Source organism: Dermochelys coriacea, chromosome 3 (genome assembly GCF_009764565.3).
Source record: "Dermochelys coriacea isolate rDerCor1 chromosome 3, rDerCor1.pri.v4, whole genome shotgun sequence".
NCBI classification, from domain to species: Eukaryota; Metazoa; Chordata; order Testudines; family Dermochelyidae; genus Dermochelys; species Dermochelys coriacea.
The window spans coordinates 26,503,656-26,519,442 of NC_050070.1; the positions used below are offsets into that span (position 1 = coordinate 26,503,656).

General features: G+C 39.0%; 1 protein-coding gene across 4 annotated transcripts in view; it reads left to right on the forward strand.

Moving 5' to 3' along the window:
- Positions 1 to 15,787, forward strand: part of NBAS (NBAS subunit of NRZ tethering complex) — a 394,692-nt gene that overhangs the window by 286,675 nt on the left and 92,230 nt on the right. For all 4 annotated transcript variants that reach the window (XM_038394647.2, XM_043510232.1, XM_043510234.1 and 1 more), the window contains 2 exons: positions 10,998 to 11,216; positions 12,184 to 12,386. In XM_038394647.2, coding sequence (XP_038250575.1) covers positions 10,998 to 11,216; positions 12,184 to 12,386 — 422 coding nt within the window. The remainder of the gene's footprint in view (positions 1 to 10,997; positions 11,217 to 12,183; positions 12,387 to 15,787) is intronic.

A 15,787-nucleotide genomic window follows, 5' to 3' on the forward strand; every position in this document is an offset into this window, starting at 1 on the left:
CTCCCTAACTGAATGGAGAAAGAAGTGCAGCCCCTGCTGTGTTTATCTCTCCTCTTGGAGTCTTTATGCTTCTTGCATTCTTATGTTCTCTTGGGGAGGCAGGGGAGTGAGTAGAGAGAGTAGGACTGCTGGGGTGGTTGAGGTGCCAGTAAAAAAGTTCAACAGAAGCCTCTGGAAGGTGCTGTTCATCTCCCTTAGGCAGACCCCAAATTACTCCTGGAGGAATTCTGCACCAAAAAATAAAAATTCTGTGCAAAATATTTTAGAATTCTGCAAAATTCTGCATATTTTTTGTCAAAATATATAATCTATATAATCTATACAACTATATAATCACGCCAGTTTCAATTCATTTGGTACTTTATTTCAAAATATCTGTCAACATGTTTGTCTGCAATAATACAGACAAAACAGATTTGGGAAATCTTTTATTTTTGGACAAATATGTTCCTTATTAGGCATATTTAATACAGAACTTTGAGTAATAATTCATTCAAACTACAAAACAGAAAATAATTCCTGCACCCCTCAGAAGCAGTGCAAAGGCTTGGGGGAAGTAAGGGGTAACAGAGGAGCTGAGCGAGAGGGAAATAATTGTTGGGAAGGAATGAACCTGGAGGGTTGTTGGGTGTGGGTGAGAGAAGTATGGAACAGTTATTTGGGCGAGGGAGGGATTGCTAATGAATTGGAGAGCCTCCCCCATGCAGACCTTGGCTGGACCCCTAGCCTCTCCCATTCAGCCAGGCATATCTGCATATGTCCCCATGAGTCTCTGCACATTCCCTCAGCTGGGCATAACTGCCCCTGTCCCCCATGTGTCCCTGAATCCTCACTCCCATTCAGCGCCTGGCTCAGTGTTACCCCACTAGCTCCTGTGCCCTTGCCCCTGTCTTTCTCTCCCACTAGCCCTTCTGAACCCCAGTCTGTTTGATCTCCCAGCAGCCCTCTGTCCTTCCCCCTTCCTCCATATCCCTTGTCTTCCTCACCTGGCCCTCTGGGCAGGGGTATGTGAGGAAAGCAGCCTCTGCCCTATCCTTCTATGCGACTGACTGCTCCGGCATGTGAGCCAGCTGCCTCTCTTCTGGTGCCACATTAGCTTCTGATGGGCAAAAGGTATAATTGCAATGTGACCCCGCTAATGGCTTCCCTTTGCCTCTCTGTCAGAATCAATTATTCAGGGTGGGGGGGAGTCTGCGGGAGATATTAATTCTGCGTTTGCATAGTCATAGAATCATAGAATATCAGGGTTGGAAGGGACCTTAGGAGGTCATCTCGTCCAACCCCGTGCTCAAAGCAGGAACAATTCCCAATTTTTGCCCCAGATCCCTAAATGGCCCCCTCAAGAATTGAACTCAACAACCCTGGGTTTAGCCAATGCTCAAACCATTGAGCTATCCTTCCCCAGTGGTGCAGAATTCCCTCAGGAGTATCCAAATACAGCAGCAGCTTCTTGAACATCTCCCCCAGACGTTCTCAGGCAGCTTATTTAATACACATGTTAGGACTGGGAATGAACAGTCCTTTAGCTAAACCCAGGAAATGGTCTGCCAGTTAATTGCCCAGCTTTCCAGCCCAATACTGGCATGTACTGGAGTCCATTAAATAGCTTCCTAATGGAAGCGTATTATCAAAATATTACTTACAGGTAGTTTCTGAAAACTTCTATCACTCTTATTTTTAGCTCTGTTTGTTCCCCTCACTTTGAATTTATCAGCGTTAAAATACTACTTACTGCATATCAGCTGTCTTTAGATTCTAACTTTTAATAGCCTTCCCCGTCCACCCCTCACTTCAAACCGTATCCCATTTAGAATCTGTATTAGTCATGTAATGATCTTCCAATCCCATTCACTCCTTTAGCCTTCAGCTCTCTGATCTTTTAGCAGCTTTGAAACAAATCTAATTTATCCTATTTCTCTATAGCTGTCTTTAAAATATTGGTTCTATTTGGAACTAAAACAGCTTTGAAAACCAGTGAATGGATAAATTGAAGTCCTGAATTTGTTTAAAGAAATTACCCTATAAATTTCGAAAATAGGAGTCGGCTCTGATTAGGTTAGGAAGAGAGGTTAAACCAATAGTTCTTTGATACATTATTTATAAGTGACACTATCAACCTGTTTAGAGACATATTTATCCATATTAAAAATATAAATCCCACACCAGGGATGCTGCATGAAATATAAGCTTCTTAAAAAAGCCACAGTATGTAGCCTAAATAAGATGAGTCACTTCTTATATATCTTTTATCATGGATTTTACCTAAAAGATATCTGACCATAATTCATCGCTGCCAAGTTTCTGCATCTACATTTGAGACATTTATCTTCCCCCTCCTGGTGTCCTCTGCTCCTAAGTGGTAGGACCAGACCATGCCTGAGGATCCACATCTCTCATATACACACTGGGCCACACTTGCCCGTGCTACTGTAAGAGAGATGATTAGAGTCTCTCTCTCTGGCAGATGTCACACGTGGAGCTGCACTATGCCGATACTGGGCAGGCCTGTCAACAGAAATAGGAAGACTTTTGAGAGGTCTTGGAAGGTGAAGCAACAAAACAATTGTATGGGGGAGCCCATAGTCCTCCATGAGAAAATCGTGAAATGTCCTCTTCCTCACCACAATAAGTTCATTGCTGCCATCCCTTTCTTCTCTAAAGTCAACTCCCTATCTTTGTATAGGCCCCTGCTTCTCCCAGCGTTTCTCAGGATCTCCACGCCCTGATCCAGCTGCATCTTTCCTCTCCTTAGCAGAGAGGAACAGCAGTAGGAATGGGAGCCCTAGGAAAGGGTAGGGTTGCCAACTGTCTAATGGCACAAACCCAAACACTCTTGCCTCGCCCCCTGCCTCGAGGCCATGCCCCTGCCCCATCCCTTCTCTGAAGCCCTGTCTTCTGCTCACTCCATTCCCCCCTCCCTCTGTCACTTGCTCTCCCCACCCTCACTCACTTTCACTGGGCTGGGGCAGGGGGTATGGGGTGGGGTGGTCTTCTCGTACATATGAGAAATAGATGTGAGGTGTGTGAGAGATAGAGAGCAACTAATCTAAGGGATTCTCATGAAAGGAAGAATTTGCTGTACAGTGTGAACATGTGTACATTGGTGTGTGCAAGAGAATGTGTTCTGTGTACATATGTGCAGGTTGTGTGCCAGAAAATGTGTTGTTTTTAGTGGCTTAGCTCAACTGGTATAAAGTATTACATTAATTTCTAATTATAGCAGTCTAAAATCATGTGTGACTTGCAGTGGGGAGTAAAAAGCAAGATATTCTTGCGAATATCATGATATTTAAAGATGCAGCATCCCTTGACTTGACAGGGCTTAAAACGTTCTGCAGACAGGCACAAATGCTCTCAGAACCAATATATTTTGGTATATTACCCTGAAACAGAGACAAAAAGGGAAATATTCAAATTTCTGCACTGCTTTTTGTATGGCCTTTTGCTATTCATTCATCTATAGGCCTCAGATCAGAATTAATCTTATGCCATACCAGTATTTCATATTGCAAAAAAATTAAAACATTATCTACCTGAATGTAACAATACCCCTAGCTGGAATGTCTGCAGGGATTGCTCTAAATGCATAAGCTTCTACTGCTGCAAATAAAAGACCAGATCCATTAGCTTAGAGACCAGAGCAGACCCATTTGGCACAGACTATCATTTGTTATGTTTGTACAGTGCCTAACATTATTGCAATATAAATGTTAAACAAAAATAATATTGTGTAGCCACAAAAGAAGGATAAAGAGCCACTCTGCAACAGTGTGAGTTACATAAAAAGGGAGTTTTCCCCCCCACTTCAGGTTTTCTAATTGTTCTCTGAAATTGTTGCCTCTGTTAAAACATGTGATTTGAGTCGGTAGCCTTTTCTTGTGGCAGATGTCTTTTGCTTTTAAGATTCTCCATTACAGTAATGATCACATCAAACTTTTCAGTCTTCTTGATGGCTTCTTATTTATCCTTCTTGTCAATCTGCACAAAGTTCTTAATATTTGGGGGGTTTTTAAATTCCTTTGATAACATAGCCTTTTGTTTGGTTGGTTTTACTTAAGAGTCTGTTGTGCCTTCAAAGAAGTGCTGTTTCAGTGCTCAAAGGCTGTTGTCCTGATTCTTTGTGGAAAAAAATACTAAATATCCTTTTGACAAATAAAATACCAAAGCTGTTGAGAAACATGAAAATAATTGTGGTCCCCTCCCCTTTGTACATTTTCATTACCAAGGACACACTATAAATAGGGACAGGCACAGGATGTTAATAAGCTGGAACTTTAGTCAACAAAGTAAAACATAAATCAATGGCATAATCAATAGAGCAACTTGGGAATCTTTGGACTAAACATTTTTGCATCAGGAAATGCCTAATCACAAAATCTTTTTTTGTGGAAAAATATCTGTTTTGCGAAAACTGTCTCAGGTCCAGAATGGAATTTCTGGTCAAACCACAGAGACACTTACTCCACAATAGCCAGTAGTGCAACGGTTATACCATTCACCAGGGATGGAGGTGACCCAGGTTCTGGTCTCTACTCTGCCTGATCCAGAGCAGGGACTAGAACTTAGGTCTCCCAGATCCTTGGTGAACAGAGTATTTTTGGAGTAGAAAACCAGGGTATAGAGTCTCTTAATCTCTCTAATTGAACCTGTTCCAAGAATAGCTCCTCTTGGAGCTTCGGAAAAGGGATGCAGAGTTAGCTTTGCTTAGCCAAAACTCCATGTTTCATTTTATCATTTTTTTTTAGAATATGTATTGCATTTGCGTTAAATGGTATTACAAAAAGAATCCCCTTTGAGATCTTTTACTGACTCTGGACCCATTTCTACCACCCTACCTTCCAATGAGTAGTAGCTTAGTTCCCAATTCAGAAAACCATGTCTGCACATGTTTGAGTCAATTCATATTTAGAAAAGCACTTAATTACATATTTAAGTGCTTTCCTGAATCAGGACCGTATACCAGAAATAGCCTTAGCTCTGCCTATCTGCAGTGCTGCATACTGTTCAATGATAGTAAAGTTGTGGAGTCAGGGTTTCATGTACAAATTAATTTTACTAGTAGGGAATAGACTTTTTCGTAGTAAATAAATTTACATATTCTGCCAGGAATTTGCCTCCAATATAAATATACATTTCACAATAAATGTGAAATTTCCCTCGAATTAAATCTCTAGAGCTAAAATTATGTATGATGTTCCATGGTTTATTAATGAAATGAAACAGGCTTTTAGGATTTTTTTTCACTGCAGATTATTGGCTATAAAATTAAACAGTTTTATATTCATAAAAGAAGCTTTTAAAAATATTCTTTATTTTCTTCCCATGCAAACTAAGATTGAAGTAGCCCCCAAGCTATTCGAAAGCACTGTGCATGATAGCAAATCTCATTACTGAATCTGACTAGAAATAAAGAAGATAGCCACTCACTTTTTGAATGAAATAAGAAGAAAATGATAATATATTAGTAGTGCTGCATTTTATCACTGTGCAAAGATGAAAACAAAATTAAAATGGCATTGGATAGCTCTTTTTAATGGTCCAATCTATATATGCGTGTGGCTTCATGACTTCTAAGCATACAAAACATTTGGATACCTCTCCAGAAATTAATAAAGCAAGGTAGAGTGTATGCATAATTCTGCTTTCTGCATCTTTGTAACCATAGTTTGGACATCATAATGCACTAAAAGGATAAAGAAGAAGAAATGATGTTGGTTTAATCTTTTCCATTGTCTTTTTAGTGTTAGGAAATAAATATACAACTCTTCAAAGTTGTTGAGCCAATTTAATATGATTTGGTATAAAAAAATCTTGATTGCCACTAGTCTCATGCTTATACTAACAATGTATTAAAACCTTATTTTCTTAGTTGACTACAATATTTCTTTACTTTTCAGAGCAATGGAACAGTTCACAAAATTATTTGACTTCTTAGAGTTTAATAGTAAAATATCAATTAGCAGATTAAACAAGTTAATTCTCTTTAATCCTTTAGCACTCAAAAAAAAAAAAAAGAGGAAGGGAGGGAGGGAAAGGATGTGATAGTAAATTCAGTTTTCATTAAAAGTGCCCATTGGAGCATTTCCTGTAGTTCAGAGCAATAGCCCTGAAAAACCGGAGTAACCTCCGTCTAGCATTAAAGAGTTTTATGGGAACAGTCTTATGGTGCACAAGTTTTAACACTGATAATAGGACATCATTGACTTTGCAACCTCTGTCCTCTGTGATAATAAAACTAAATGGACCTTATTCAAACTCTAAAGATGAATTTAACTTTTTTATACATCTGTTATCTGTTACCTTTCCTTAAAAAAAAAAAAAAAAAAATAAGATTCCTGCAATATTGGTTCTACTGCAGTTGTCAATGAAAGACAACAGGAATCAACTGAATAAAACTTCTCATTCTGACACTTCATTCTAGGTAGAGGAAAACACCACAATAAGTTGTGATAAAACCAATATTTCTTTTTAAATTATTACCACTATAGAAATGCAGGTCTGAAAGACAAAAACAGGTACTTTTTTTTCTCCAAGTATCTCCAGTGTCAGGGTTTTATATTTAAAGAATGCACCTCTACATCATCTAAATCTTGCAAGTATTACCCTGGTCATGCAAAATATGAAACGGACTTTACAAATAACTGTAAAAAGAACTGGTCCAACCATTAGAAATATTGTTTCTAGAGTGAATCAACAGACTTCTATTCAAAAGCAGCAGAAAGTGGCTTTAACTTGTATTTGCACTGTTTCCCATTGGAACAATAATAATTTTTCTATGTTCAAAATCAGTGTGTATATCAAGCTATTTTGTAGTTACATCTAGAATGTTCCTGACAGATTGCAGCTAATTCAGAGTGTGTGAATATGCATAAGTTTTAAATTGTTCCTCCCATTATTGATATTGTTGACGATTATGATGACATTATGGTAGCACCTAAGAAGCCCCAACCAAGAGTGAGGCCCCATTGTGCTAGGCACTGTACAAACAAGTTGCAAGAGACAAGTGCCTGCCTTGAAGCGCTTGCAGTCCAAAGAGAGAAAACTAAAGTAACCCTTTTCCTGAGGCACAGATATTACGTTGTGTCATCAGACAGGGACTCTGTGGCAGAGCAAGGAAATGAAGTCGCATTTCCTGAGTCCTAGTCCATTGCTTTAGCTGCAAGACCTGCCTTTCTCTCATGAGCATAAGGTCAATAGTTCCCACGATGGACTTTCAGACCACTTGCCAAATTGGTGGACCTTACTATTTGCAGAAAAATATTGGGGTTCATGTTATATAAAGGTTCAGTTCTGTTGTTTAAAAAAAGTCATATAATCAGGCTTAAACAATGTTAATCAAAGATTAATCAGCGCACTACAGAATACAGAAAGGAACATTATACAGTATCAAAATGATCTGGGAAAATGGACCTGCAGCTTGATTCCCTGTCAACTACCTTTCAGAAATTCACCTCTATATATACTGTTCTTGAGACAAAGAAATTCCATTCACATAATTTACTTGTCTGTGGGGTTTCTTGCCCATGGTATTTCAATTTATGTGATCAATAAGCTAAATACATCTATAATCAAGTCATTATATCACAAAACACCCGTGGCAACAAGCAGATCCTGGTGAGCTAAACACATTTGTCAATAATCATTATGTCATCAGTCACAGAAGACATCTGCAATAACAAGTATCCCTCATCAACCACAAGTAGTTCCTTTCTGGACATCTGGACATATTTCCTAAAGGCCAACAGGTTAGAGTAAAGAAATTACATACAATCCATCATTTGGTAACACACAAATGTGCAATGCAAGTTCAAAGCATCTAGCATATAGATACGGAGCACTTTGGTTCAGATACAAATGATTATGGGATTTTGGTTTGTATTGCTCAGAGTAAACCTGTCTAAATTTTCCTGTTTCCCTCTAAGGAATTCCCTTCCACTTTCTCATGCAAACTCCTTCTGGAGTTCTCCACCAGTTACTGCCGTTCTTACAAACATATCTATTATTCTCTCAGTACCCCTCTATCAACCACTTTTCTATTCAAGATCTGGGCATGTAGACCTTATCTTTGTTTCGTACCTCCTGTGTGTCAGGACTTCGAAACTTGAAATTATATTTAGCTGTTGCCCTTTAGTCACTATTTTGGTAATTTTCTCAAAGCATGCTGACAACATAAGCTTTGTAAAACTAGTTAATCCTACAGTGGTAAGTACATTTAAAATATTGGTCTCATCCCAGACTTAAAAAGCCTTTATGGTAAAAATTTTAATTGTGATTTTTAAATAGGAGAAAGGAGGGAAAAAAAAGTTCAAGTACATTACTTTGAGATCCTATTTGAATCTTTGAATCCAGGGCTACTCCGATGTTGGGAAACAGATAAGGGGGCTCAGTGAACTGACTGTATCTTAGCTACTCTTCTTGAGAGACTGTCTTTGCTAAGAGTATATCTGCCCATTTCCTTTCCCTGTAGACCTTAGCTTTGAGGGAGCTAAGGTGTATGCACACCCCATCTCCCTTCGGTGTTGATTAGGGTTGCACTGATACTACAGATACAGTCTGAGACTGTGCTGGGCCTCACCATAGTGCGGCCCAATGTTCAGAGTCAGAGTGGTGGCCCTCGGGTTCTGGGCTGAAAGGCCTAATGGCTCGAGACAATATGTCTGCCCACGAGCACAGGGCAATGTGGCCTAGTGGCTGGGGTCAATACATCAGCCCTCGAGCGCAGGATAGCATGGCCTAGCAGCCAGAGTCAATAGACTGGTCCTCACGTGCAGGGCAGCATGGCCTAGCGGACAGAGTCAATAGAGTGGTCCTTGAGTGCAGGGAAGCACATCCTAATGGCCAGAGTCAATACAGTGTCCCTTGAGTACAGGGCAGCATGGCGTAGCTGACAGAGTCAATAGACAGGTTTCAGAGTAGCAGCCGTGTTAGTCTGAATTCGCAAAAAGAAAAGGAGTACTTGTGGCACCTTAGAGACTAACAAATTTATTAGAGCATATGCTTTCGTGAGCTACAGCTCACTTCATCGGATGCATCCGATGAAAGTACTCCTTTTCTTTCAGAGTCAATAGAGCGTCCCTCGAGTGCAGGACAGCACAGCATAATGGTCAAATCCGGAGGCTGTCACCAAAGGGGGTGATGGTTGGGGAAGGAGGGCCCAGGCTCACCCAACTCCACCGAGTCCCAACCCAAGGCCCCAACCACAACACGCTGACCTTACAAGGGTGGAAGATACTATTCCCTCCAGCTCCCTGCACTTCCTACTGGGCTTCCTGAAGCTGCAGTCTCTAGGACGCCAGGGTCTCCAGGCTCTTTGGCGCAGGTAACTCCCTAGGACTCCAGCTCAAGCCAGTCAGCTGTAGGCAACAGGTCTGTGCTCTGTGTCTCGGGACGTCTGGCTCCCGCAGGTAAGGACTGTAACAACTCTTGGGCTGGAGCCTCCACCAACTGTCCTTCCTCTTAGGCAGTCAGCCCAGACTGAGCTGGGCTACTCTTCTTTATATTATCACTGTAGTTGGAGCATGACCAGCACAGTCTGAGGATCAGGACTTCCTCCACCCATAGTGTGGAATTAACCATTTCCTGGCTAGTGTGGGGTGTGCACACCTTGTCACAGGAGCTCAAAATCTGTGGTTCCTTAGCAGCCCTGAAACCTTTTGCCATCACCTGCTGCCAACCCAGGACCATAGACACGAGAACAACTGAGAGAGAAATACCTTATCACACTAACGTCTTTAAAAATACATGTCTAGCTGAGAACAGTCTTTTATTAAGGTATAGTATGTACAAGTCTCTACATGGAAGTCCAAGAATAAAAGTACCTTCTAGGGAAAAAAAATCCTCATTTGAGTCTGCTGTTTAATTTACTTCAAGGAAATCATTTTTGAACACTTAAATTTTAGTTGAATTTATTTAAACTGCTTGATGTGTGTTAATAAATATAAAATAATCTGAAGGAAGTATATGTTGTTGATATAAGCATTGTTAGGATTATAAGAACTCAAAGTTAAGAATAGCTTGTTTACTAGTGCTGCTTATATGACTCAAGCATTTGATAAAATGGAACTCACTTATCTATAACCGTTCTAGTTAAGCTTGCACCTTCTTTAAATAATGTCTGTAATTGCAATCAATGCCTCTAGCAAATGGACTAAAGTTAGTGTAAGGTATAGCTATAGTACATTCTTGATTAGAAAAAATGGCGTTCTGTTTGTCTGCAACAGCATCTGATCAGCTGAATATAAAAAGTTACAATGAATACATGGATGGTTGGACTCAAATGTGGCTTATGATGGATAAGCTAGAAATATGTAAATTTGTAGACCTCTCACTGTTCTAAGTTAAGTATAGATTTAAACAGTGACCTAGTATAAATCAAAATAGCTTAAATCAAAAGCTGGACTATTGACAACTTCAAAGAAATTTGATAGGCAATTTAAAACATATGAATTAAAATTTGGACTTCAAACTTGTCCCTAAGTATATCCTAATAAATATTTTGTGTGAAACAACATTTTAAAAGTGGAGACTTTCAAAGTTCCATTCTATGGAACGTTCAGCCCAGAAGTTACGGGAACACCATGTGTTTGTTTTTTTTTTCTTTTTTTCAGCTGTTATTCTTGCTGCTTCTGGGGTTCATAAGGAAAATGCAGGGAAATATACAGAACGTGATGGTTTTCAAATAAATGACTTGGTTAGAGAAATAAGAATGTTGCCATTTAGTAAAAAGAAAAGGAGTACTTGTTGCACCTTAGAGACTAACAAATTTATTAGAGCATAAGCTTTCGTGAGCCACAGCTCACTTCATTGGTTGCATTAGTGTTTCACTTAATGTTTTAATTAACTCTTCGGGGCCAGGACTGTCTATTACCATGTGTTTATACAGTGCTTAATGCAATAGAATCATGATCCTGGTTGTGGACTCAAAGCAATATTATAATACAAATAATAATGAATTAATAATAACAATAATGATCAAATAAGCATAATCTCTTTTTCAGCTGTCAGTAGATGCCCGGCTAGAGATGACTAATAAGGCTATTAAAGGAATGCAACAGATCACTGAGAAATCAAGAAAAAAGAATTCTGAAGATGGTATGGATGGTGCTGGAAGCACGCCTGACACTTATGAGAAAGCTCTGAATCATCTCCAGCAGTCTCTTGCTCATCTGGAAACACTCAATCATAGGTTTATCACTTATCTGAAAAACAGTGATCAGGTAATGAGAAATTACACATAACAAACAAAATCAAGTATATTCTAACAGCAGTATATATTTGCCTTCTATCTCAATTCACTTTCAAGTTACTACAAATGATGTTAGAGGTTTGGACTTGATGGGATTTCTAAATTGCTGAATATGCCTTCTTATTCTTATTGTAGATCATTATTAACTCTGAGACTTGAATATGTTTAATCATAAATTGTAATAATTTAATACAAAAAGATCAATTGTTCTCTTTTGCTGGAACAAAAAGTCGGTGGGGGTTCAATTTAAAGTTCATAGGTGGAACTTATGCAAGGTTTCAGAGTTTATATTGATATACAATTCAGTGAGACATTTCTGTATCAATTAATTGGTAAGCTTTATTGAGCTAATGTACTATTACAGGTATGTCCCTGGAAAAAAAATTAATTCACTGGACAGCTTTATCTTTCATACATATATCACTGTGTTCAGGGAAAATGTTCCCCCCACCATTTTTAGAAAGTAATATGCAGCAAGTCAACATTATTTTGAGGAGCATGAGTCAGATTCAAATGTTTATACTTTTTATGAAGTCTTCAGTTTTCCACAATGCAATAAAGTGTTTAATTTTGCATATATTTTTGCTTGTAAAATAAAACACACTTGAGAAAATAAGTTGCTATTGTTAGTAAAGTTCCTCTACATAAATGTGAGATTATCGATGATACTCATAAAAAGTATTTTGAATTATAAGGAAGCCTGGTTACTAATCAGTTATTTGTTTTAAATGTTACCATGAGCTATAATGGTGGAAATAATGACTTCTGCTATATTTTATTATCGTATATTTTGGTTTTGTTGACTTGTTCTTGAAGGTCTTCAGAAATTTCCCTTTGCCAATCTTTTCTGTTTCACTGTAACTTTTGAGATACTGAGCCATACATATTTGTAAGTAAAGATCACCCTATCTCATGAATTTTAAAATGTCTGTTTTCAGGAAATGCTACAGAAGTACGGCCACTTATATGATTTATCCAGGTCAGAGAAGGAAAAAATCCATGACCAGGCAGTAGCTATGTGTATAGATGGTCAGCCTCTAGACATGATACAGCAATTGTTGGAAGTGGCGGTTGGAGACCTGGAACTCTCCCCCAGAGATATAGTACAATGCGCAATAAACAAAATTGTATTTGCATTAAGGTAAGTTAAATTTCTACAATTATTAAAAATAAAAATCTTTCTTATTTCTTTGTGTTCCAGGATGCTTGGAATTCTGCATGGCCTGAAGAAATAGCAGATATTAGAGAAGTTTGGGTTGATGTTTATATTTAGTTGTTTATAATTCCATGCCTATAGAATTCATTGTTGAGTACAGGGTTCCAGGAGACTGAATATAGACTTAACCTTTTTTCGTAAATTTGCTCTTATGCCATGGGTCCAGTTTTTGGAAATGTGCTCATAAGATATACCCACTATATACACCTGCTGTGTGTCTTTGGAGTGACTACAATGAATTGTGCCTTTGTTAAATAAAGAGAGAATGGAAAGTTCCCTTATGTAGAGTGGATGTTGGGAGTTGGTTGTAGAGTCCAAAAGGAGGAATTTCCTGTGTTATAGGGATGTTTTACATATGGATTGGGCTGTGTGCCCCTGGGAGCTCTTTTGTGCTGGAACTGCAGAACCTTTAGGTATCAAATTAAGGCCTATGTTTTCAAAATGACTGATTTTAGGTTCCTCAATTTTGGGGTGTCCAGCTTTAAAGGAGCCTTATTTCATGATGGTGGATGGGTGCTAATCACTTTGTGAAAATCAGACTCTCTGGTTATGTCTAGTCCGATAGCCCATATTATTAGTTACTTTTGAAAATTTAGGCCTTCAAGATTTATTTTTTGTCTTTTATGTAGCTTTGATCTGTTTGATTTTACTGAATTGATAAGTAATTGTCCTCAGAGTCCTAATCTGACTGGAGGGACCTTGAGTTGAATGCACAATGTGTAGTTGGGTGAACAGTTACCTTTTTTTGAAGGGCATACATTATTACACTTTATCATTTATTTGTAGGGAGTAGAAATGGACTGTTGTAAGAAAGAAATTGAGTAAAGAAGAAGGAAACTGATAGGGAGGGAGGTAGAAAGGAGAAGAATAAAAAGGTGAAAAACATAATGTGTTCAAACAATGAAGTTGGGTAGCTGATAAGTTGTAGGCTGCATAAATATAAAGGGAAGGGAAACCACTTTCAGTATATAGTGCTACAAAATCCCTCCTGGCCAGAGGCAAAGTCCTTTTACCTGTAAAGGGTTAAGAAGCTCAGGTAACCTGGCTGGTACCTGACCCAAAATGACTAATGAGGGGACAAGATACTTTCAAATCTGGAGGGGGGAGGAAGGCTTTTGTCTGTCTGTGTGATACCTTTGCCGGGAACAGATCAAGGATGCAAGCTCTCCAACTCCTGTAAAATTAGTAAGTAATCTAGCTAGAAAATGCATTAGGTTTTCTTTGCTTTGACTTGTGAAATTCGCTGTGCTGGAAGAAATGCGTATTCCTGGTTTTGTGTCTTTTTGTAACTTAAGGTTTTGCCTAGAGGGATTCTCTGTGTTTTGGATCTGACTGCCTGTAACATTATCTTTCATTCTGATCTTACAGAGTTGTTCTTTTATCTTTTTTTTGTTCTTCTAATAAAGTCCTATTTTTTAAGAATCTGATTGGGTTTTTTGGTTCTTAAAAATCCAAGGCTGGTCTGTGCTCATCTTGTTTATTCTCAAGCCTCCCCAGGAAAGGGGGTGTAAGGACTTGGGGGGGATATTTTGGGGAAATAGGAACTCCAAGTGGTCTTTTCCCTGATTGTTCTTTAAATCACTTGGTGGTGGCAGCGTTTTACCTAATCCAAGGGCAAAAACTTTGTGCCTTGGGGACGTTTTTGACCTAAACTGGAAGAAATAATCTTAGGGGGTCTTTCATGTGGGTCCCCACATCTGTACCCTAGAGTTCAGAATGGAGAGAAGGAATCCTGACATAGGGGTAGGTGAGTAACGGGATGATCAGGAAACAACCATCAGTGACCAAGTTTCAGAGGTCTGTAAATGGTGTTCGAGGCTGTCAATGTTTCTCCTGGCTGCTGTCCCTAAGCAAAAGGGAGAGTGGAAGCTAATGAATGCAGTTCTCCAGATGAGTCTGTTCAGTACCCGGGAACTGAAAAGCCTTGATTTACCCCTGTAAACCTGGCTATAGCTAGTGTTCGCTGATTTGGGAAAGAAGCCTCAATGGTTTGGGGTATTTCCTTCTCAGAGATCATCCTATCTGTTGCTTCTGCTTCCCATTTGGCAGGAGGGAAGAAAAGGCAACTTTAGTGCCCACATCAGAAAATCTGGGCCCATATGTCCCTACATTGTGATATGTAAAAAGACAGGTGCAAAAGCTGTGACGTGCATCCTTGTGCAAGATAGTATGTTGCATATCGACCTAAGTACAGAAGAGGGTTACAATTGTATAAATAGCTTCTCTCTAAACATAGTGAGTATTCTAAAGAAAGGTTGTTGCCTGGCATCTTTTTAGCCTGATGCCATTGGTGTCATTGAAGTGACTGAAACTGGATGTGTCTGAGTCATGCACCAGCACATTAACATTCAAGCTAGTGCATGTCACAAATCGAAACTTACTAACCACAACATTTTCTGTGACTCCTGTGCATTTCAAGGTTCAGTTGGGAAAAAAGTGTAATTATAAAAAAATCCTTGCTGCTTGCAAGGACTGCCAAATTAAGGAACTCAATAAGTGTAACTTGATAAAAGAAAACTCCTAAGTTTGTTTTTGTTTTGAAACTTCTTGGGCTTATTAGGGATTGGACATGTGAATTCCTAGAAATCATAGAAATGTAGGACTAGAAGGTACCTTGACAGGTCATCTAGTCCAGTACCCTGAACTGAGACAGGACAAATATTATCTAGACCATCCCTGACAAGTATTTGTCTAACCTGTTCCTAAAAGCCTCTAATGACAAAGATTCCACAACCTCCCTAGAGAATTTGTTTCAATGCTTAACTACACTTACTGTCAAGGTTCCTTCCCCACTCTGAACTCTAGGGTACAGATGTGGGGACCTGCATGAAAACCTCCTAAGTTTACTTCTACCAGCTTAGGTTAAAACTTCCCCAAGGTACAAACTATTTTACCCTTTGCCCTTGGACTTCCACTGCCACCACCAAACGTCTGGGTTTATTTTTTGAGAAAGAGTTGTTTGGAAACGTCTTTCCCCCCAAAATCCTCACCAAAACCTTGCACCCCCCTGCCTGGGGAAGGCTTTATAAAAATCCTCACCAATTTGCATAGGTGACCACAGACCCAAACCCTTGGATCTTAAGAACAATGAAAAAAGCATTCAATTTCTTACAAGAAGAATTTTAATATAAGAAAAGGTAAAAAGAATCACCTCTGTAAAATCAGGATGGTAAATACCTTACAGGGTAATTAGATTCAAAACATAGAGAATCCCTCTAGGCAAAACCTTAAGTTACAAGAAAGACACAAAGACAACAATATTCATTCTATTCAGCACAGTCTAATTTCTCAGCCATTTAAAAAAACATAATCTAACTCGTATCTAT